The sequence below is a fragment of the Vitis riparia genome, chromosome 5 (assembly GCF_004353265.1).
Source record: "Vitis riparia cultivar Riparia Gloire de Montpellier isolate 1030 chromosome 5, EGFV_Vit.rip_1.0, whole genome shotgun sequence".
In the NCBI taxonomy this organism is placed as follows: Eukaryota; Viridiplantae; Streptophyta; class Magnoliopsida; order Vitales; family Vitaceae; genus Vitis; species Vitis riparia.
This window is the reverse complement of record NC_048435.1, coordinates 8,417,684-8,442,377: the sequence shown is the minus strand read 5'-3', so window position 1 is coordinate 8,442,377 and position 24,694 is coordinate 8,417,684. Positions and strand designations below refer to the sequence as shown.

Here is a 24,694-nt window from a genome sequence, read left to right as displayed (position 1 = left end):
CCAAATCAGCCCTAATTTTATTTTAAATATGTTTCATTCCAATATATATATTTTTTTCATTTTCTCAAAATTTTAAGCATTATTAGCATATTTCAAAAAGTAAAAACATAAAAATACAACCACCAAAATGCAAAAACAAACATATTTTTCCTAAAAAGAAAAAAAAAATCAAAATTTAAATCTGAAAAAAGACCATGTATTTAAGACGGAGCTCAACCTCGAGGTCAAAATTGTAATTTTCTAGCTTTTCTTTTCCCTTCGGTTAAGTGGCTTCCTCCTCCGCCACCACCATTGTCTCCATTTCTCGGCAAACCCTACCATACTCTCTCTTCAATCGAAGCCACTCTCAGTTTCACAACTGTTGGAATCTACTCAATCGGATTACAAAATCGATAATCTTGACCTCTTTTTTGGTCAATACATCTGACGATCCTTCTTCATTTCGCTCGAGGGCTTGGTCCAATGAGTGCTACTGAATCCATATCGTCCTGTGTTCGATGTGGAAAGCCTGCGAATCTGCAGTATGCGATCGAACTCTCTCTTCTATTTTAGATTTCGCTTTTACGACGTCAATTTTTTTTGTCCGCATTTTGGATGCGCTTTTCTCTTGATTCTTGAATCCGAGGTCTTGCAAATGATTTTAACTCGTAAAATGAAGAGAAATAAAGTGTTTCAAAATTGCTGACCAAATTAGGGCTAAGTTTACGTTTCGATTTACGAGTGTTTTCCCCTATATTTTTGTCGAGTTTAATAGAATAATTCCTGAATTATTTGCAAGATGACATCTTGTATGGTTCTTGATTTGTTTATATGCGTTGTATTTACTTGGCATCAATTTATATGATTATTTCGGATTAAGTTTTATACCCACTTCCAAAATTTTCTGTACCAGTATATACGTTTATTTTTGTTGCTTTCAGGTGCCCACAATGCAAAAATAAATAAATAAATGAAAAATAAAATAAAATTGACATGCGCATGGCCACATGGCTGGTTGCCTCTGTGCATATGCAGACAATGCTCCTGAAACAAAATTTTCAAATTTAATGATGCGGGTGTATTCATTTCCCCGCCCCGCCCTGCCTCGCCACACCACAAAAAAAAAAAAAAAATCATGTTCCTGTTAGAAAATTTTGTAACACACATAATCGGAACATGCCAAAGAGACAGTGAGATACCGCAGGGTTTATACGGCTCTTGTATAACTTTGCTGCAATGGCATTCATATTGTATGAGGTTAATTATTCCTCCTTTTTACAGTTGGAACTAGTGATTAGGCTCTGTGAAGTGTATATCTAGTGATGATTACCTAGAATTTTCTCATTTTGGCTATTGCATTGGGAGTTATAAACCATCAGCAAGGGTCAGTACATTACCAACTTATTTCATAGTCATAGGTCCTTCAGACACCTACATGTCTCCTCATTTGCATCCCGCTAGGGTTAAAGACTCTGTTGGGTTATGGGAGTCTAGGTTAATGTATGAACGTTAATTTTGCATGGATTCCTAATTGGATGCTGCTGATCATTATGCATATTTCCCACAATGTTTTAAAGGGGTAAAGAAAATGGTCTTGAGGCGTTTTTCCCTATGAAGCAAGGTGTAAACAGTAAACCTCCAGGCAAAACAAGGCCTAAGCTTTGAAGGAACTATAATCATAGATTATATTCTGCAAAATTACCATCACTATCACCCATAGGATCTTCTAAGGAACCATGATCATATCTAATTGCTCTATTATCCTCCTATGGGTACTAATGTCTACCAATTCTTCATCCATTAATTATGGTGGTATTTTTCCAAGGTAGTGACTATATATGAATCCAACCACTATAATAGCCAACAACACCTCTGTCTTCTTCTGAATCTCTCTCTCTCTCTGTTTTTCTTCTCCTCCTTTTAAAAGGTAATTAGAAGATAACTAAGCTTTTGTTTTGTAAAAACTTTATCTCAAATTGGAAGCGACTTGGGGAAAGATTTTGACTCTTGATAGGCTCCAAAAGAGAGGATGGCAGCTCCCTAATCGGTGTTTTTTGTGTGCTTGCGAAGAGGAAAGTGTGAATCACATCTTTATTCATTGTACAGTGGCCAGAGTACTTTGGGACTTAGTGTTGGGTTTAGTTGGGGTCAAGTGGGTGTTCCCTAATACTGTAAAGGAGGTTTTATATAGTTGGAGGGGTGCTTTTGTGGGGAAAAAAAGGAAAAAGTTTTGGAATTTCATTCCGTTATATATTTTTTGGATGGTTTGGAAGGAAAGGAATAGACTAGCATTTAGGGGGGGAGGGGGAGTTAGCAATTCAGAGGTTTAAATATTCTTTTGTATGTAATATTTGGGGTTGGGCTAAATTGTATATGGAAGAGGAGCCGCATTCCCTTTTAGGTTTCCTGGAGTGGCTTGCCTCTAGTTAAGGGGTGGTTTGTTTTTGGCCTTTTTGCTTGTAAGGCCTTAGCTGCCTTGTATATGTCCTGTATACTTCGGGGCTCTTTAGCCTTCTGTTAATGAATTCTGTGTTTGCTTATCAAAAAAAAAAAAAAAAACTTTATCTCAAATTAAAATAATGCTTATATTCTGATAAATTTTTTTAAAAAAAATAATACTTATATAATGTATACCAAAATCCCGCAAAAGCAGAAAAACCCATTAAATCCCATTGAATATTAGGTTTAAGCCACTTATAAAACATATATCAAAAGCTCACAAAAACCTCAAACTCATTAAAACCATTTAAATATTTAAGGTTTAAGCCTCAACAGCCTTGATGCTATGACCTCAAGGTGGCAAGCCCCAATTACCTTGTACCATGACTGTAGTCTCAAGGCTAATTCATGAAGTTTTGCTTTTAGGCCAGTCTCAAGGTGTAATAGCCTTTAAAGGGGCCTAGCTCACCCTTTAAGTCATTGCTTGTATTCTGCAATATTGGCATGTGTAAAGAAGATCATATTGACAGCAGAAATATGGATCATTAATGGTTGAAAATTGAGAGATTCATATTTTTTTGAAGTTAACAGTCTTGGTTATTTTCTTAAAATGAGATAAAACATGAGATTAACAGACATGTTATCTGATAAACATCCAAAGAAAAGTATGGGATTGGGTATTAGAAGTTGGCCTTTGCTTAGTAAAGCATTTCTTACAGAGGAGCTTTGGAAAAGTATATTAGGGGGGGGGGGGGGGGGGTGGGACAAATTTTTGAAAGCTTATTAGTTTATTTTGGGAGAGGGTCAAAGAGTAAGGTTATGGCATGATTGTTGATGCAGTAGTTACCCTTTGAAAAACTAGTTTCATAGAGCTTTCCAGGATTGTGCAAAATGGAGATGTCACAGCGGAGAATTTTCAGGTGTGGACAGGAAGCTGGATTGTGATGTTCATTAGAAATTTTCATGTCTAGAATTGGAGGTGGTTGATTTATTCATGAATCAAATATACTGGTTTGTTGTGGACAAGTGAGAGTAGATGCTATAGTTTGGATTTGGGAGAAAAATGGAAAATATGCATTCGAATCTTTTGTAGGATTATATCTAAGGGGGTGAAGCAAATTTCCATCAGAAGAAATTTGGGAAATGCTAACTCCTTCCAAAAATGGCTTTCTAACTTTGGGCAACAATGTGAGAAACGATTCTCACTATGGATCAACTGAAGCTAGGAGAGGGCCATTGCAAACTGGTTTGGCATGTGCAAAAGAGTCAATTTATCATTACTGGTTCTTTGATTCTTGTTTTGTTTAGTATGTGTCCTCCTTCACTCAATGATGGAAGTTCTTTCTATGTGGCAAAAGAAATCTTTTTATAGTGGCCAGGGACAGGTTTATGAACAGCAAACTACATCCCAAAGGGAAAAAAATAGGATAATTTTTTAAGGTGTTGATTTACCTGCAAGAAAGATGAAGGAAATGGTCCATATTTCCTTTATATTTGACGGTGGAATCTGCTTCTAATAATAGAAGCAGGTCATGGGAATTCATTGTTAAATTTGGTTATCTCTGTGTTTTTGGGTTTCTAGATTGTATTCCTTTCCAGTTACCTAGTTGTTTTTGGGGATTCACATTCTTCCTTCCTCTGCAGGGTTGCACTTTCTTTGATGCTTTTTGATATTTTTCTATTGTTGCTTACATATAAAAACAACAAAACAGAATGTGAGATACATACTAGAATTTAAGGATGAGGGACCATTTTACATCCATCATTAGAAATATTGTCCTGGTGTACACTTTAGTGTTATTCGGAATGAAATTGCATATTAAGGTATGGCTAGGTTTCTGAGATGAGGCAACTGATCTATATTTTTTTTTGCTTTTTGGCTATCATTCAAGAATCCAAATGACATTGTGTAATATCTCATTTCATATTAAACACCATCTTGTTGAGTATTATTTGTTTTGTTCCCTGAAAATAGTCAGGTCTCTTGTGCTCTAATCTGTGTCCAATATTCTGATTTTTTTTTTCCTGCTGTTTGCAGGTGTCCCAAGTGTGTGGAACTGAAGTTCCCCGTGAAGGTGCTGCATTCTGGTTTGCACCCATTTCCTGAGCTGTCTGAATTCTATCCTACAAGAGCTAGGGTAGTTTGAGGAAGATGAAAAAGTAGAAATAGAAATCAAGTTGGTGGTATCAATGTTGCCCCCTGTATCAAAATTGGCCTGTCATGCTCTTTGTCTAGACCCTTTCCAAGTCTGTGGGATTCTAGAAGTATTACTTCTTGATTGCTGATTATACTGCCTAACCAATAGCGCAGGTTTTCCCGGCTGCGAACTAGTTTTGGCTAACATTCTTGGCATTCCCTTCTGTTACCGACTAGCCTCCTAGGAAATTGCCATTAATTCAAAGAGTGTTTTAGAATAATCTCAAAACTTGAAAGGTGACCCAAAATAGTTTGGGTGTTGTCAGCTGGTTGATTGAACTCTTGTCTAATTGAATTTGTACTTGTGTAGTTTTGCTTTAAATAAATCTTATTGAAGAGGCAATTAGGGGAAGTTGGTGCTCTTTGGTTGTCACCGGCCCTTTGTTTTGACTGATATTTCTTAGACTTTCAAAAACCAATTTTGGTTGTTAATTCGGAGATTGGCAAAGAACCAAATTCATTTTGCTTCATGGTTATGCAAGCATGATCATTCAGTAGGCCTGTTTGACCATTGTTAGAGCATGATATACACCGTGGGAGAAAATTGTACCAGTTTACACTTTTAGGAATGTTGGTAGTGTAACATGGTATCAAAGCTCTAATCAACTACAAATCTCTTGTTTGAGTCCTTCCTCATCTATTTTCTATGTGATTTGTCTGCTTGCTTATTTGTTTCTCCACCACATGAGTGGGTTGGCCTCAAAGAATGATATATATTGTGAACTTAAATTCTAACAACTTTAGCTTTTAGGAAAGTTGGTAACTCAACAACCAGGATTTCTCAAAGAACAATTTCTGAAATTTGATTTTTAGTACAAACCCCACCAAGGGGTTTTTGCTGCACTGGTATGAAGCCACCACTCTACAATGCTTGCAATCCATTAAAATACAGGGAAGAGGAACTGTTTTAAATTTCTTTGCAACTAAATCTCAAGGAGGAACCAAATTAGCAATTTTGTCCCAAATTTTGTTGAATTTCTTTCTGATCCAATTGCCTAAAATGAAGCTAAATGAATTGAACCCCAAAATATCTTATAGCTGGTTTGGTCATGTGTTTTGTAGTAAAACTGTTTATTGATTATAAAATTGTATTACTGATTGTGGTTGGAGTGATTGATAATGTAGCTTGTTGTTTTATGTGTAAATATTTGTTTGCCTAATTGAAATTGGGGTGAGTCTGTTTTGTCTGTACAGGATTAAGAATGAGCCTTATAATGTGTTATTCATGTTTTATCTAGAACATTTTAGATTCTAACCATTGATATTCTCCATTTTCTTTGGTTGACAATGGTGTCTCCTTTCCATATTATTATCAACTACATTTTTAAATGTTGTATAAAACACAATGGATTAATTCAATTTCAGGGAGACACATGATATGCTCTTAATGTCGAGTTGCAAAGGTCCTGCTGGGGTGTGCCTCAACTGTAGTGGCCTTTTGGTAGCCAAGGGTCTAGAGCTCCGGCATTCCTAGTATTTAAGTGTTGTAGGAAAGAAGGGCAAGCCCAAGGTATCTGAGGTTTGCTTCACTGGTAGATGGAATAAATATCTCGTTGTTGGGGTGAATTCCCCGTAATAATTTTTTTTTTTTTTTTTTAAGAAATAAAGTTATGTTACAGAGGTTTTCTTTTCTCATTTTTTCTTTTGTTAAGTCTAATGCAGTTAATTATTTGTAATGAGATATCGAGTCAATTTCAAAATTAAGTTTTGAGGGAGCTTGTATTTTTTCTATGGGTTCTAGTGGTATCCTCTTGAGCTCATGTTCCATGGTTGCACAATTTTTAAGGGTTACTTGTGTTTTTTATTTACATGTGTGTATAAGGGCATTCTGGTAAATATGTAAAGTCGCATAAGAGTTTGTGAATGATCTTTCTTGATTGAACTAATTGATTTATTAGAGCATAATAACACAAATTAATCAATTAAGATCCAAATGGGCTGGATTAAGTGGCCCAAGTCTAAGATGGGTTCAAATCACTTGAGTCAATGGAACATGTATAAACCCCTCCTTTAGGGATTTAGGGTTACACTTCATTCCATTCTTTAGAGAGAAGAGAGCCTTAACCATCAACTCATTGAGAGGACTTCACCCCTCCTATGTCAGGATCCAAAAAAAGAGCCATCGGGCAAAAGACTCTTGGTTTGCGAGATCTACCATGCATACAACACATCTTCATCGATAGGATTCGATACAAGAACATCCAAAGTTGAGATAAAACAAACCTAAATTAGTCCTAATATATATATATATATAATCAATCTACGGTTGAGAATGGAGTAATCTAGGGATTCCCTATGCTTCATATGTTTTAAGGCACCTTATACTTTCAAATTGATCTTAAACTACTTTTTTTTTTCTTTTAAAAATTAGATGAAAATGAATTTGAGGAAAAAACTTCAACTCAGCCACTAGTTTCCCAATGCATCTCATATATAAGTATTTCAAATTTCATTTATTACTAAGAGAGCTCATTGATGAATTTACTATTCATCTATCCAAGAAGCTATCACATTATTTTTTTTTAGTACAAATTGAACAAAAAAACTTACACACCTTAGTGCACCCTTTTTAATCCTAGCTTATCATTGTAATTCTTGAGCTACAACTTGTTGCTAGGTTGTTGTAATGTTGTGTATTATAGGTGGTTCCTTCAAATCAAGAATAAGTGTAAAGGTGATTGAATTTTGGAAGATTAGTGGAACACTTAACTTGGTTTTAGAGCTTAAAGAGATAGGATGTGGGTCGAGATTACATTGAACTATTATAAAACATTGTTTGTATCTCTCTTTCTTGCTCTATTTTAATCTACATCGACTTCATATATTACTTATTTTATCATTGGCACCATAAAGGGTTTGGATGTATTAAAATTGATCGATACTCAATTCACTTCTCTTCTTAGGTATTTTAAGTTGGATTGACAAGACTTCACAATTAAATCATTTTTAAAATATTAGTTTATATTTAAAACATTACAAATTTTTAATATTAAGAAAATTAAAAACTAAACACTTTAAAGTAAAGCCTTTACAAGCCCTATTTACGTGGTTTTAAACTCTCCAAAGTCACATTTTCATAAATTATGATTTTCTTTTAAAATTGAAGCAAATTGGACTAGTTTTAATTTGGGCAGGCTTAATTTTTTTTTGGGAAATTAACAAAAATCATCCTATTTTGAATTAACCCATAAACCTTTTTATTTTCTAAATAATATCAATCCTACAATATATCCAAATATCCAACAAATGATTTTATTAAGACTTTCCATTGAAAAAAAAATAATGAATAAGAAAGGAGTAGACAAATTAAAGACATCTAAACATATCATATAAAGATTCATTATACATATGAATTTTTTTTTATCAAATTCTAACCATAAATTTTAAAAGAAAAGTTTATTTGATATTACAACATAATTTAGAGATGATAGTATTTCAAGAAAATAGTTTAGGACTAAAAAAGAACACAGGGGAAAATATCAAGTAATTTACAAGGAGAAAGAACTTTCCTCCAATGTCTTATCACAGTATAGCTCCTTCTGTAATAATGTATTCATGTGCAAGGGACTCTCAAAGTGCGGATTTAATAGCAGTTGTCCTTCAAAGAGCCGAATCCCCTCTTCTCTTGCTCTGTGGGAAAGCTTCATCCCAACCGTCTCATCTCAACAAAGAGTGAATTCTCGGGTTGGCTATGAGCCTATTATAGGATAAACCAAAGATCAAATTCCTCTACAAGTTGCTCCTTTTTTCGATCTATCCTTGTTAAAGAAAGTCCGATGACCACTACTTCTATTCCTTGCTTTACTAATGTGAAATAATTCGATAAGGTGGTTACCTTTCTAAGAGCAAATTTGAATGACAAAGCTGAAAACAGTCGAAGGCAAACCTTTTATTAAATAAAGTAAAGGTTAAGGTAAAGCATGACCTTACTTCTTTCTCTTTGTCTTCGTCTACATCCTATCCTCTCTCTCTCTCTCTTTATACAACAAATCGGACGCTATGAGCTACCTACTCGATCTCGTTTGCTATTGGCTAGAGATACGAAAGAACCTATTTGCCCATTTACTTTCAGCTCTGTAAAAGAACTCCTCATATATACAGCCTTGAACAATTTGTTTATAATTGTTTCTTTTTTTCTGTGCTCATTTGTTTAACTGTTCTTTGGTCTGTTCATATTAAATTACATGCCATGTCCAACGGTGTGGATGCTTTTATTATAAGTTATATGTCCTTTTCAAATGCTCCTTTTTTTAATTGATTGACTTCCATTCATTTTCACGTGCCCGTGATTGAAAGCCGACAAAATTCTTATAGTAATTATGACATGTTTGAATTATTCCCTACCCAGCTTTCTCATTCCCAATCCCAATCTCAATCTTGTTCTTTTCTAACTACTTGTAGATTTCTTTTTATTTTATTTTTTTAATATTTTATCGATTTAAACTTTAAAAAAAAAAAAAAAGATTAAAATTAGTAACTCCATATGATGTCAACCCCATGGTTAAACATTGTTTATGCCCATAACCCATGTGAATTGCAGGCCCATATGAAAATTAGAAGTGGAAATTTCTTTTCCTTTTTACGCTTCTTATTTGAATACATTTTGAACTGTCAAAATTAAAGAGAGAGTTGAGAAACACATTTCCATGAAATAATTTACATTCATGAATCTATGGAGAAAATGGTGCATAGAGATATCATCTGAAGGGTTCAACTGGTGCAGTTTCTTGAAGAAATGCTGCAGCCTCAAAACATTCGGTAGCTTCCACTGCCGATGCACCCATCTCAGCTTTGCATACCAACCCAAGATTGTACCATGCAGAAGGGTTTGTTCTGTCGATACGGAGAGCATCAGTCAGAAAGCTTCTCACAGCTGGTAATGATTGGTCGCTCAGCTTTCTCAGAACAGTTGCTGTGGAGATCAAGCTTGGGACATGGGATGGTTCAACATCCAAAGCTTTCCCGAATGATTTCAATGCCTCTTTGTGAAGTCCCTTAGCCTCACACAGTAAACCTATCAAAATCACCACCAGGGTTCAGGTCTAAGTTAAGCTTCAGTTTTCATTTACTTCTAAACACAACTTCTAAGTGAAAACTTTCAAGCTTTTTGGATTCCGGTATCAGACAAACAGAAGAAAACATCAGATGAAAGGTGAGCAATGATGGCAACCCCAGAAAGTGAATTGATTTACAGCTTTCAAAACACAAAACCAAAAAGGAAAAGGAAAAGAAAAGAAATCCCTCAAATGGGAAAAGCTTATATATCGTCCATTTGGATTTTGGAAAGTTTGAGGGAAAGCAGGAGGAAAAGAAAATGAAGGGGAAAATAAAAAGGAAAAACAGTGAAGGAGAATAAAATATAGGTTTAATATTAATAAAGTTTCCTTACAAGTTTATCCAAATTTATTTCTCTTGTTTCCTCTTCTATAAAATAAAGAGAGAAGAATTTGAAAATATATAAGATTTTACATAATTTTAATTATATTTGATATTCTTTGTGCTTCCCAAGCCAAACAAGAGAATTTGAGTACCTTCCTATATTTTTTACTCTCCCAAATACTTTTCATCATCCAAATGAAGCTTTAATTTCAGAAGAGAAAAAAGAACAAAAAAATTTCAACAAATTTTCTGAGATCCTAAGTTTCCAAGGAGAAGGAGCATCCAGAACACCATAAAAGAATAAGAAGCTACCACCACAATTTTCATAAGAATAATATGCAGGGGATAAAGGCTAGTGTCACTTTTGTATACCTGTTGAATGCCATCTAGATGCAGAATGAGAACCAATAGCCTTTGATTTTGAAAGACAGACCTCAGCATCCCGCCACTGTGACAAGCTTGTGTATACATTAGCTAGATCATGCCATGTTTCCATTTCCAACCTTCTGTGATGGTTTGCCCTGTTCTGCAAAAAACAATGTAAAGAAAGTAATGGACCAAACAACTCTCTTGAATCTCAACTGAATACAGAGTTAAATTCTTTTCCTTTTATTTCTGATGAAAAGCTCCAATTTTTTTTTCTCAGATCAGTAATCTCAGTAAACTGCAAAAAATAATCAAATTTGATAACTTGACTACTTCGGTTTGAACATTGATCATCTTTGACCAATTACAAAAAACATATAATCTCAATGATATAAAAAGAAATACTGGATTGTCATTTCCAAGAACACTAACATGGGTTTTCCCTATTTCTCATGCAATAAAAACTGGCCCAATATTTATCCAAAACCAAACACCATACCTTCAGAAGTTGCTTCCCAACTCTAAAGTTTTTATTCCGAACTTGAAGAACAGCAAGAAGATGAGTATAGGTCTCTATTGCATTCTTTAAACGGCCCTGTGCAATCTGGAGTTTAGCTTTAGTACGCAACAATTCTCCTTGATCCCACTTCCCAGTCTGATCCATAGCAGCATTAATTACACACTCAGCATCTTCAAACTGTTTTTGAGCAGACAATATTCTAGCCAAAAGGATCCACCCTTTAACACTAGACCCAGCCTCAATTTTCAACAGCTGCCTTGCATAATGAAGTGCAGCATCCAACTTTCTCTGTTCAGCATTTTCTAGACTAAGATGGAATACAACATTCGGATCCCTATCTATCATTGTTCTTTCAGCAGTTTCTAGTGCCTCAAGTGCCTCATACTGTCTCAGAATCCTATCATAATCAGAGGGAGAAGATCTTGATTTAGCAGATAATGAAACACCGAGTAAGCAATTGGCAACACTTGCCATCTGTTTGCATCTTCCTTGTAACTTGGAAAGTGCTTTGTGAGCATAATCTGTCCCTTCATCTGTGCAATCAACATTCTCCCCACAAATTTTTGAAGCCAGCAATAATTCTAGTATGCAGTCTGGGTTATCTCTGTTATTCAACAAGTTCCTCAACAGATTCAAAGCAACCATATCCTCACCTTCCCCATGGTAGCAAAGAGCTAAAGTGCTAAATCTTTCTTTTCTTTCCATGATTCCAGGAAGCAAGAGTTCAACCTGATGGGCAAGAGTCCTTAACTCACCTGAAACAGACAAAGCAAATGAAAGGTGATCGATGATTGATGGGTCCCATGCAATTCTTTTGAGAACAAACTTTCTTAGCAGAATCATTAACAGAAGAATAGCCTCTTCTATATTGTTCCTTGGTACAAAGGAGCCTTCCATCTGGGAACGAAGATTTGGAGGACTTGCATCACTACCACTATACAGAAGAAATATTGCAAATTCCTTTTCTATCTTTGTTGTGGTTTCCATGTCAAGATTCCAATTATGGAGGAGGGCCTGCCGATATGACAGGATTGCTTCTTGGGGAGAACCAGCAAGTTTCCAAAGCTCAGGAAGCAACTCAACAGCCTTGTTCAGAGTCTCCAGCAATTTACAATCAGTACCAAAGTTCTCAGGCAAGCCTTCAGGTAATGCAGATTCAACAGTGTCCAGAATAACTTTGCATGATTGAGCAGCTTCTGCAAGAACCAATTACAAGAAAGCTTAGCTACGCTATGATGGATTTAAAGGAATATTATCATCAGAAACTCTTTTCCTAGTTTGTCTAACATTTTCTTGTTCATTTTGTGTGTGCTACGAGAGAGAGAGAGAGAGAGGATTAGAATAAACGTAACATATGAAGAAATTTCAACGGAGAAAGAATTATTTTCTAAAAATAACCAAAAACAGAAGGATTATGCTAGTTGCTGTCTTTCACACACAAATTTGTAATTAACCAAAAAAGAGCAATGAGGGGCTCATATGTCTGGCACCCTTCAAAAAGAGTAATGCTTTCAAAAGCATTAAAAAGTTGATGATCTTTATGATTGCTTTAATCCATTCAAAAGCATTAAAAAAGGAGGTCAAAGGCAAGAAAAATACAAACAAAGAATGGATCAAAGAAAAAAAATTAAACAAGGTGGAAAAGCACCTCCAAATCTCCCAAGAGCCTGCAGTGATTTTGCCTTGAGGAAAATTGCTTCAATAAGTAAACTAACAGCATGCATGGACATAGGTGGGATAGCCTCACTTTGTGAACGGCGTCTGTGCAGTTCGCACCTTCTAGCAATGGAGAGCTTCATCTTGGGAGTTACAGCGGCAATGTCTATTCCTTCAAATACATGAAGAGCCGCTTCTATATTTCCTTTTTGATACTCAAGCCTTCCTAATAAAGCTCTTGCTTCCTAGAAATTACAAAGGTCTGTCAGCCTTTTGACAAGACAGTGAAATGAACATGACAGTTTAGCAACCACTAATACAATCAACAACTAACAACAAAGTTAACAGGTACCATATCAATCTTGGTGAAATCAACATGAACTATGATAGGAACTTCCCCAAGCAGGTATTTCTTCACATTCATCAAATTTTTGAGATGAAAAATAAGTTAAACAGGGTGTAAGATGACAGGTTAAACTGAAAACTAGATATCTGAAAGATATAATTCCAGATAATTCCTGCGCATAAGCCATCATCCTCCAGAGACAATGTCGTAAGGGATGACCAGTAACAAGTATTGTGTTCTTATGAACAAAGAGAGTGCATACTGGATTGGCTTGGTCCAAGTATAGAAATTTGGATATGAAAAAAGACCAGCCATAATGCAAAACTAGAAAAGCATAAATAATTACAAAAATTTCCTTTTTAACAAAAGGTCAAAATGATAACCAAATGACTTCATTCTTTACAAATTTTTACAAGCACAGGCTTTGTAATTGTTTGAAATTTTTTTTTTTCAGTATAATACCCCTTCTTGGACACTGAAAAAATATATTGGTCTTGTCCTGATTCATAGCATATCACATGTATATATGCCTGTAGACAAGCAACTTTGCTTAAGAAACCTACCTCAATTGTTTCATCATAAATAGTTTGCTGCAATATTTTTTGTCACCAAGCATTAATATGCCTGTAGACGAGCAACTTAGCTTAAAAAACCTAAATCAATTGTTTCACCCAAAATAGTTCGCTGCAATATTTTTTGTCACCAAGCATTAAAAACTCCCTTAACATGTAATTAAGTTTCAAGTATAGTTTCCAAAGATATTCCATCTTTCTCTAAGTTTCTCTTATAAAAAAAATATATATATCATTTTCATCGATTTCCAAAATTTGATAGTTAGCTTATCCATGAAAATCAAGAGTTCTTACAACAGTGACAAGGAAATTGTTGGAGAGTTACTGCCATCCAGAACAGCAATGAAATTATTGATGAAAACATCTGGTTTATTAGCTCAATGCACAGCCTTAACAGTGGCTCAGGAGCGAAATTGAAATTTAGAGATGTTACCTATGATCTCAGTCACTCCCATCACTGCCACTTTCAAATAACATTATACCCAAGTAACTGTAATATCAAAGCTATGTTTCACCAGATAAATCCCTAAAACAATCTAAATTTATCTAAGAAAAGAAAAAGCTCCACCATCAAGCAAGAGAACAGATTCGGACACAGAAATATATCTTTCCTATGTTAGAAGCATTCAGTTAAGATAAACACAAATTTAATAGTACCTTCCTTAAGAATGAGATTTTGGCTTCATCCATGGCATTAAGATGATGATCATGTAAAAAGATTGAGATGCAAGTAAGACATGGGCAAACTGACCTCATAGTTCAAAAAACCACTTTCCCGAAGAGATGACTCTGCTTCCTCAATGTTGCTTGTATCGGGCTTCCTTTCATTGTCACCAGCTCGAGAAGAGTATCCACTTGCAGAATAGTCCCGGGTCGCCAGAGACTCCGACGAAGGAATTATTTCATCCACTCTTAACTGCTCCCTGAACAAATGCACTTCATCATCTTCCTCAACCTGCCTCTAATGCTGAATCCTCTCTTGTTCATCCAATTCTTACTTGTCATACCGTTCTCTTGCACTTAAAATTCTTCTGAAGTACCAACACCCACAAAACAGGTAAAAATCAATGTCCTCTAAAGAAACAGAGCACCCTCACTGTTAATCAACTCAAAAAACAGGAACACAACAGAAGTACCCAAAATTCTTGGGTAATAAGATTCAACATCTTACTTTGTCAGGAAAATGAAGCTGGTACAAAAAGCTAATCAATATTTAATGCCAGCTTCCAAATCAACTTGATTTAAGGAAAAAGAAAAAGAAAAAAGAAACTAGCCTAAAACCCTAAAATCCAGAATTGGAACATCCCAATTACCCCTTGAAATCGACAACCCACATACAATTCTGCAACCCCACTTCATTGATTCACAAACATCATCAAGCTACTACCCTTGAAAACCATGATGGTCACACCCCGTGTGCGAAAAGAGGGGAAAAAAGATTCAACAACCCACAAAAATCTATCCACGCCCAGATGAATTCACCACCACCCACATGATAAATCATCAAAAAACATGATTTTGGCCACCAAAGTGAAAAGAAGAGCAGACCCATTCAACATCATGGAAGAAAAACCAAATAAAAGATCAAATCACACTTTAATAAAAGTACCTTTTAATGGGTAAAAGCAGTGACTGAGCCCACAGGACATCAACACCACTATACATTCTCTCCAATTCAACCAAGACTAGGTCCCTTGATTGCTCTAGTTCACCAAGAATCCAAAGCTTGCTTGAACTCTTTTTCCTTTTTGGATTTTATAGCACTTGTATGGATTTTCTTCAGTGGTTTAGTTTTCAACAGTTTGAAATTTCAACAGTTTGAAAACTGGAGTTTGCGCATTAAATACGAAATCTAACACTCTGATAGCTTCTTCAGGGGTGTGAACGCACAGAAGAGACTTCGGAACAAAGCTTACATCATTGTTATTATTATTTAATATTTAAAAAATGCTGAAAGTATTGAAGGGAATTTCTTGGGACCACCTGTTTGAAATTTACCACAGCCATTATGGTCTACAACCTTACCCTTTCAATGATTTCTTTTTGGAAAATTAAAATCATATCCTCTTCCAACATAATTCCATGTTTTTTTCAATCATTTTCAAGAAAGAATTTATTAAATAAATATTATTTATAGTCTTTTTAAAGAGGGTTGATAAAAAAAATTTTACTAATAATTTTTTTTTTTTTGGGAAATTTTCCATTCAATAATAACATTTATCTTTTGACAATTCATACACTTTATTCTTTGGAATCTTTGATATTTATTTATGTTTTTTTTAATTAAAATTATTTTTATGTTTTTAAATTTTTTTTAATATAAATTATCTTTTGATTGGATGAAAAATGGCTTCAATGGGTTCATCTCAACAATGAAATTTTTAGGTTAAATTTTGATAAATTAAAGATTGAAAATAAAAGTGGTGGTTCAACTAGATGATTAAAGAATTAGATGACTTATAAAAATAGTAACAAAATATCTAGGTAATATATTAATAATTATTTTGAAAAAAAAAAAAGATTTTTTTAAGATAACAATAAATAGTAATAATGAGTTTTGTGTCAAAATCGGTCCTTTTATGAGAAAAAAAATATTAAATTTGATCATTTTGACAAACATATTTTTAAAACGATCCTTTTATTGTTATGTATAAGTCATATCTTTAAAAAATATTTTTTTAAAAAAAAATTAAGTTAAAATTGGAAGATGAAACTTCAATTGTCAATTACAACTTTGTTTTTAGAGGCCAGTTTCAATTGATAATTAAGACTTTATTTTTTAAAATATAAGTTTTAAAAATGACCTAGTATATTTTGTAGTCAAATTGAACCATTTTGACCCAAAATTCAATAGTAAGAATAATAACATCCCAATTCCATTATGATGTGATAATAAGAATTTAATTTAGGGGTTATATATAACAACATATTCTTTAGCTAAAAAGTCAATTTATTATTAAAGTCTTTAATTTTAAGGTTAAGGTGCTATTAAGAAATGTTTTTTTAAAAAAATATTTCTTGAATGATGTTTTCTAAAATAAAAATCTATTTGGAACTTAAAATATTATTAACTTATTTTTTTAATTTTTAAATATGTTTTAAAAATAATTTTTATATTCAATATTTTATTTTTAATCATTCTCCACATTTATATATTATTATTTTAAATAGTATTCAAAAAATAAATAAAAATAACTTAAAACCATTAAAATATATTTTCTATTTTTAAGACCACAAAACCGTTTTCTCTTTTCTAATTATCAAACGTTTTTTTTTTTTAATATGAAGAACAAAAAAAAAAAAAGTGTTTTAAAATACGATTACCAAATAGCCACTTCTTATAAAATAAAAAATTAAAAAACACAAATTATTCAATGAAATTTTAGTTGACCGTTGTAAGTTTTTTGGTCAAGTGTGAAGAATAATAAAGTTTTGATATATATATTAATCTTGTTAAATAAGTTTTAGTTATTTAAAATTTAAATAATAATTTAAAAAGTTCTAAGGTAAAACAATAGTAAAAATGGATTCGGTTTTGTGTTTCAGAAAATTCCATACACAAAATAATCAACACAAACATGAGAGTAAACAAAATCATTATTGTTTTTCAGAAAAGAAATATTTTTAATAAATTATTTTTGTTTTCATTACTAAACAAACCTAACTTTTTAAATTGTTTTGTAGTGATATCATGTTTAAATTGATTCCTTCCAATAAAGACAAACTATTTGTTTTACATGTTTGATAGAAAATGAAAATGAGAAATTCATTGCATTTTTTTGAATTTTTATATTAAAAATGATAATAAAAATAAAATTTTCATTCTCATAAAAATCAAATTTCATATTTATCTAATATGTAAAAAAAAAAAAAAAACAATCAAAAAATAAAGTTTCAAGAAATTTCACTACCATCTCAGCAAAATTTTGCATTTTGACATGCATTGAAAGGATATTTAGTTAGAAATTTCAACCCAAACAATAGGATTGCTAGTTTTTTTTTTATATGTCAAGATTTTTAGCAAATTTTCCTATTAATTTGACAAGTTTTTAGCTAAGCCTCCTCCCTTGCCACATGGCAATCTGATTAAAAAATTTAAAGTGGAGAATGTGGGGCCCCTACTATGGAAAATACATGTTGCTTAGCCAACTAGGCTACTTTGCCTTTATGATATCTTTGTAATTGGTGTTTTTTTAATGTTAAATATATATGTATGTGTACATCTATTGCAAACAATTATGACAACTTTATATAACTCTTATTTCTTTCACTTTTATTTAATTTTGGGGTTATTAGTTGAGAGGTATTACATGCTAAGCTTAGCTCTTTAAGGAGATGTGTTGAGCATCCCATCCTCAAGCATGTAATATAAGTGACCCTCTTATATTATTGCAGTTATGGTTCTAGAAGAGATTTCCACATATTACCCCTAAAAGTTTGGAGGTACTTTTCATCTATATCATTAGTCATGATGGTTTTCTATTCCCATTATTTTCATTAGGCACCTAATATATACAAGATTATCTAGTCTTGTAGAGCGCTCATAACGAATTTTACTTACATATTATCTCAATTAAAATGATATTACTTTATCATAGAGGTATCCACGCATATATACCATTGCCTAGTATACATTTATCTTTGTTATACTAAGGTTAGATGACGTTTGTAAACATTATACTGTTGGCAATAACAATTGATGTACTATTTAACCATTTTTTTGCTTCCATATTGTCAAGTGACATAAGCTAAACCAGGTGCTATGCCAATTCGATATGAAATAACATATATCAAAGTTATATGATAATAGCATTATAGTACGTAACATTATACTATATAGCATTGACTTATGAGGTTGACATGATTTTGATTGAATAGTTGGACATTGAGTAATATGTAAAGATGAAGCCATAGTTATGATCATGTGGTCGGTTGTGAGATGGTATATAGAGTTATTTCGTATTAATAACCTAACATGTGGTGGTAGTTCAATCATAAGTCGATTTATCTCTACGAAATGATTTTTTTCATGAGATGATGGTAATTTTAAGAATACTATTTTTTTCATTCATTCATCTTTGGTTTTTCTTCAATTGTAACCAAGTTTTTCTACTTTGGACATGTAGGCTAACAACTTTGAATGGATACACAAACTATCAAGGCAACCAAAGAAGAAACATTTCCAATTACTCATGGAACCTTGCAAGAAATTAATGAGATGAGTCAATTACATGCTAACCCCTCTATTATTGTTGTCTCACACCTATCTTCATGAGGAGGAAGAAGACAAAAGGGAGGAGAAAAGGATGGAAAGGCTAGGGGTGGAGAGGACAAGTTATAGAGTAGCATCAACATTCTTATACTCCTGTAATGCTTATTATTCAGGAGTATACTCTTATATAATATCAACCATCGACATCATGGTAGACACCTATTCATCCTTGTAGCACCCCTTCAACATATCATCAACAAGCGACATCAGTCCTATCATTATCTATATCTACTCCAGCTCTAGTAGAGCCTCAAAAGGCTAAGGTCAAGGATGAGGGAGTGCACGTGTTAGCTTATATTCAACATAAATAAGGAGAGTCCCTCCATCAGGCACGTGATATTTTTGTTTTTATGTCTTATATTTAATTTGTTGATATCAAACCTTGTTTTTTTTCCTTTTTATTTTATTTTTATTTTTTTGGATTTGATGGTTAATACAAGGTGATTCTAAATGTTCAAGTAAACTTTGTGTGAAGGTTAAATTTAGGTTAATTTGAATAGACTACATGTTAAGCCAAATTGTTGGTGTATATAGGTTACTTATTTATGTATATAAGCTAAATTTAAGCCGATTTGAATAGATTACATGTTGAATATTCATTCTTTGTGTATATAAATTGTTTATTTTGTATATAGGTGAATTGTTTTCGTATTAAATAGAATTCATCTAATTCTATGATGAACTCATTTTTTGAAAAGATGAATTCATTTTTTAACATTGGACTTATATTTTCAAAAGACAAGTTCATTTTTTACTCCAAACTCCTGTTTTTAAAAGATGAGTTTATTTTTTTACTTAGAACTCATCTTTTAAAAAGATAAGTTCATTTTTTTTACTAAATTCACCTTTTCAAAAGAATGATACATTTTTACATTAATCTTGTCTCTTCCAAAGCAAGTTCCATGTGAAATTTGACTTATTCCAAATTATCACAGTTTTAAAATAATTTCTTGTAAATAGTTTTTTAAAATTTGTTTTACTTTGGTAGAAAACCCCCCATATCTTGGCCTTTTATATTTGTTGAGAAGTGTCTCAAATTCCTAATTAGTAAATTTTTTTTTTATAAATAATATCATATAGAATATTTTCTAACTTGATATATCATTGTTATATTAGATTTTCTTATAGAATAAAGAAAGTTATTGAGAATATGTCTATAAATACTTTAGATCATGAGGGAAAAAAGTCATGAGATGAGATGGGCTTATAAGGTGGACAGAGATGTAAAGGAGAACGGAAAATGCTCTATGGATACAAGAAGTGAGGAAACATGGAATGTTTTTAAAATTCAATAATTGTATCTGGTCCTATTCTTTGTAATGTTCTTTATGGCATAATGGAAAGATTCTCTTTTATCCATGGATGAAAACATGATTAGTCAATCATGTTAAAACCTCGTATACCATGTGTGATTATTTTATCTTTGTATTCTTGATCTAACGTTGTTTGCATTAAAGTTTTTGTTGGCACAACAATACTACATTAACATGGTCCTAAGGGCATAGACTAGAAGTTTGATTTTAATTCATTTTTCATGGGCCTTCAAAATTAGGACTTCTCAATACCCCTCTCCCTAGTAGGAATTTTCTTGTTTTATATATATATATAAGCAACTGCTAACACTAAATTCCTTGGAAAATTATATATAAGAGGGAGCAAAAAACAATCATTTAAGTTAAATTACTATTTAATTCTAAACATTCAACAAGGTATAGATAGAGAAATAACAATACCACTACAATAAAGACAAGAACAAAGTATAAAATGTCACGCATGGTATCATATTTGATAGATGGATATGTTGATAATCCATTATGCGAACTGAGGGGACATTGAGAAAATACAATAATTTTTATTTTTGAAAATATAATAATTTAAAAAGTATTTTCGAATATATATGACAATTAGAAAAAAAATTAAATTAAAAGTTATTTTTTGGATAGATATTTTTAAATTAATTTTAAAATTGTCTTTCAAAAACATAACTTCAATATTTAAAAGTTCATTTGATAGTGATTTTAGGAAACGATTTCAATATTTTTAATACTTTGAAAATTTTTATTATTTAAATATTAGAAATATTAAAAACATTTTTTTTACAATTACTATCAAGTACACTATAAATCAAGGTTCTCTCTTTAAGGGACTTCCTAGATATGTTAAAATGACATATATATTTCTAAATAGTTTTTAGACTACCATATTTTAAATCCCATGAATTGAGTGAGAAACCGTTCAAGTAGTAAAAGGAGCGGTTGTCTTAACATATTCTTGGATAGGAAATGCATATATCATAGGAGGATATCTTATATGTGATATGATTTTATTATTTTAAGATTATTAATTTATTGATAAATAAAATAATAATTTAATATTATTTTTTATCAATTTATATTTATTGAAATAACATTTTAAATATATAAAAATTTATTATTAAAGTATATATTTTTAATTTTAACATTAAATTTTAATTTAATATATTTTTTATTTAATTTAATTTTATAGTTTAACAATGAAATCGCATTTGACAATTAAGATTTCAATCCAAAATTGATATCGCATTTGATAATTGAAGTTTCATTTCAAAATTGAAGCTGCATTTGACGATTGAGGTTTCAGTACAAAAATGAAGTTCATATTTATTAATTACGACTTCAACTTAAATTAAAAAATGATAATAATGAAGTGACTCCTTCGTGACAACAAAATTTTCATTTTGAATATAAATCGGAAAAAGTGGTTAACATTAACTTTTTTTTTCCAATACCAAGGTTATTTTGCCCCAAAACTCCCCCAAATGAACAGAAACTTGAGAATGAATCCATTATGATAAACTGATCCGAAATGAAGCAAGGGGCTGAATATGCAAAGAAGAAGGATCTTAACCTGGCTGCTGCTTGATAGGTTGCCCTTTGGAGGAACTGCAAAGAAATGAAAGATTCAGCGTTTCAAACAAATTGGCAACGAGCCCAAAAGCTATGGCGGCCCGCTGAGTGCTCACCTCTTGATTATGCAGCCTTTTTTGTTGTACGTAAAAGTAGTGCTACATCCATACCAAAAAAGAGAAAAAGCCATCAACATCCGCACAATAAAAAGATACTGAGGAAATGCAGACAAGGAGATGAGTCCGATAGTGGGGAGGAGAGAAAGAGAAAGATGAAAGCTTTTGGGAAGGGTTTGGGCTTCCCTGGAAAGGATCTGCTGAGCTCTTAAGTGGGTGGTTTCTTTTGATGGAGTTAGCAACGGCACAGATCAATTGTTTTCTTCTTCATTCCTATTAGAATATAGATTTTCTTGGGGGAAAACCACAGGAAAGTTGTTATAATTAGGTTCCTCACATCTGTATTGAAATTGAGTCTTTGGATCAAACCAGTAAAGAGAGCATTTTGAAGGCCGGAGGAAGTAATAATGGAGGATGCTGTCACTAGTCCTGAACCTGAAATGCACATAATGATGTGCAGTCATACAAAGACACCCACGTATATCCATAGACAGACAGTATATACACACATGGATTGAAAACACTTTACAAAATATACCACACCATGACCCATAAACCAGAGAGAGGGCCGAGAAGATGGGCTCAACAAAATGTGTTTGAACACAAAAGAGTTAGAAACTATATTGCACTGCTGATCATTAAATAGTAGGTGGTAAGAAAAGTCTCACTTTCTAGCTGACTTATCCTGAAGGCCTGTCCCTTATTTATTATTGCAAACCCAATTAATAAACGTCTCACTCATTTTTCAATTTCTGTACTGGATCTGTTTTCTTGTGATGTGATAAATGCACGCTGCTTTTATTATTTAAAGTTTTCCACTATATCCACCTCTTACATAAATTAATTTTCTAAAATACTTATTGCATCTTGGAAAATAAAAATATAAAAATTTTAATTAAAAACTTAAATGTTACTTTTTGTTTTTTGAAAATAGAAAATAGGGATGAGTATATAAAATTTTAAAAAACAAAATAAAATGTATCAATTTAGCTTAAGATTGACAGGTAGGGCTCTTAATTAGTGACATGGAATATCTTGCAATATGAGAAATATTTTACCCAACCATTAATTGTTTTTCAATTTTAATTTTTTTTTTTTTTTTTTTTTTGCAAAATTCTAATATTAGTAATTAATAATGAGGATATTCCATAAATAAGGAGGCTGCTGAAATATGAATTGATTTATTATTAATATGAATATATCATAGAGATTAATTGATTAACTGAACAAAAATATGCACGGGAGGGATAATAACACACATATGTTTAGCGAATACAAAGAGAGACTCATTTCTTAGTACGGGAATTCATGCAACGTGAAGCTCAGTGATGTCCAATTCCTCCACCACCTCCACCTCCACCACCACCTCCACCTCCACCTCCGAATCCACCACCGAACCCACCTCCGGAGCCTCCTCCAACTCCTCCACCTTTGCCAAATCCCCCACCGATTCCACCACCAAAGCCTCCGCCTTTACCAAATCCACCACCAATGCCACCGCCTTTTCCGAAACCACCACCGATGCCGCCACCTTTTCCGAAGCCTCCGCCACCACCAATGCCTCCCCCACCACCCTTGCCAAAGCCTCCACCAGCACCTCCTCCAATGCCACCACCCTTTCCGATTCCTCCACCTGCCCCGCCTCCTATTCCCCCACCTTTCCCGAATCCGCCTCCGGCACCACCACCAATGCCTCCACCTTTACCAAACCCACCTCCGGCACCTCCTCCAACTCCGCCACCTTTTCCAAACCCACCACCGGCTCCGCCACCAACTCCTCCACCTTTTCCAATCCCACCACCAATTCCTCCACCCTTGCCAAATCCTCCGCCGGCGCCACCTCCAACTCCACCACCTTTTCCAAACCCACCGCCAGCACCACCTCCAATCCCTCCGCCCTTTCCAAATCCTCCACCGGCACCGCCACCAACTCCACCACCTTTACCAAATCCTCCCCCGGCACCTCCACCTATACCGCCACCTTTGCCAAATCCACCACCAGCTCCTCCGCCAAGCCCGCCACCTTTCCCAAATCCACCCCCAGCTCCACCTCCTACTCCACCACCTTTTCCAAAACCACCGCCAGCACCTCCACCTAGTCCACCACCTTTCCCATAACCACCACCAGCTCCACCACCAATGCCATGGCCTCCGCCAAGCCCACCACCTTTCCCAAAACCACCACCAGCTCCACCACCAATGCCGTGGCCTCCGCCAAGCCCACCACCTTTCCCAAATCCACCCCCAGCTCCACCTCCTACTCCACCACCCTTTCCAAAACCCCCGCCAGCACCTCCACCTAGTCCACCACCTTTCCCAAAACCACCACCAGCTCCACCACCAATGCCGTGGCCTCCACCAAGTCCACCACCACCGCCAGCACCACCTCCAAAGCCACCACCACCACCACCACCACCTCCAAGTCCACCACCACCGCCAGCACCGCCTCCAAAGCCACCACCACCTCCAAAGCCACCACCACCTCCAAAGCCGCCGCCAGCACCACCTCCGCCCCCAAACCCTCCACCACCACCAAACCCACCTCCCTTACCGTGGGAGAAGAACTTCTTCTCCTCATCGGCCACATTTCTAGCACCAACGCTCACTAACACCACATGAAAACAGATGATCAAAGCTATCAAACCAACTCCCTTAGCGCCCCCCATCGTCGTATTAGGAGTTATACTTCCAAGAGTGTGTGACAACTCCTTTCATATCCCTTCTTTTTTATACAAACACTTCTACTGCATTCAATGCTCTCAACCCCTAACTGTTACCTCATTCAATTTCACATTAAATGCATAAGCCTCCCCAATTATTTTCACGCGTCTCTCGCAGTGCTACTAGCTACAAAGCTTTATCTTTACCGTGTTCACCCAATTCAATTGGACAGATCTCACACTTGCTGTAGTACCTCACATGCTCAGCTCTTTCAAAGTTTTGATTACGTCAAACATTACTATCAAT

At 34.1% G+C, this 24,694-nt stretch overlaps 2 protein-coding genes and 1 long non-coding RNA gene across 3 annotated transcripts; 1 reads left to right on the top strand and 2 right to left on the bottom strand.

The window, feature by feature from the left end:
• The first annotated feature begins 246 nt into the window (after positions 1–246).
• On the top strand, positions 247–4,967 carry LOC117914175. Its single transcript, XR_004651233.1, has 2 exons — positions 247–521; positions 4,457–4,967. It is a non-coding gene; the product is annotated as an uncharacterized LOC117914175 (long non-coding RNA).
• A 4,195-nt stretch (positions 4,968–9,162) lies between these two features.
• On the bottom strand, positions 9,163–15,025 carry LOC117914872 (protein NPGR2-like). Its single transcript, XM_034830381.1, is given in 7 exon segments — positions 9,163–9,629; positions 10,367–10,520; positions 10,860–12,076; positions 12,529–12,781; positions 14,206–14,375; positions 14,378–14,485; positions 14,626–15,025. Coding segments are annotated over 6 exon segments (2,193 nt in total). The 5' UTR covers positions 14,460–14,485; positions 14,626–15,025; the 3' UTR covers positions 9,163–9,312.
• A 7,860-nt stretch (positions 15,026–22,885) lies between these two features.
• Positions 22,886–24,467, bottom strand: LOC117914134 (glycine-rich cell wall structural protein). The gene has a single exon (XM_034829345.1). The coding sequence runs from the start codon at positions 24,391–24,393 to the stop codon at positions 23,050–23,052; it is 1,344 nt and encodes a 447-aa protein (XP_034685236.1). The 5' UTR covers positions 24,394–24,467; the 3' UTR covers positions 22,886–23,049.
• Positions 24,468–24,694: the final 227 nt, after the last annotated feature.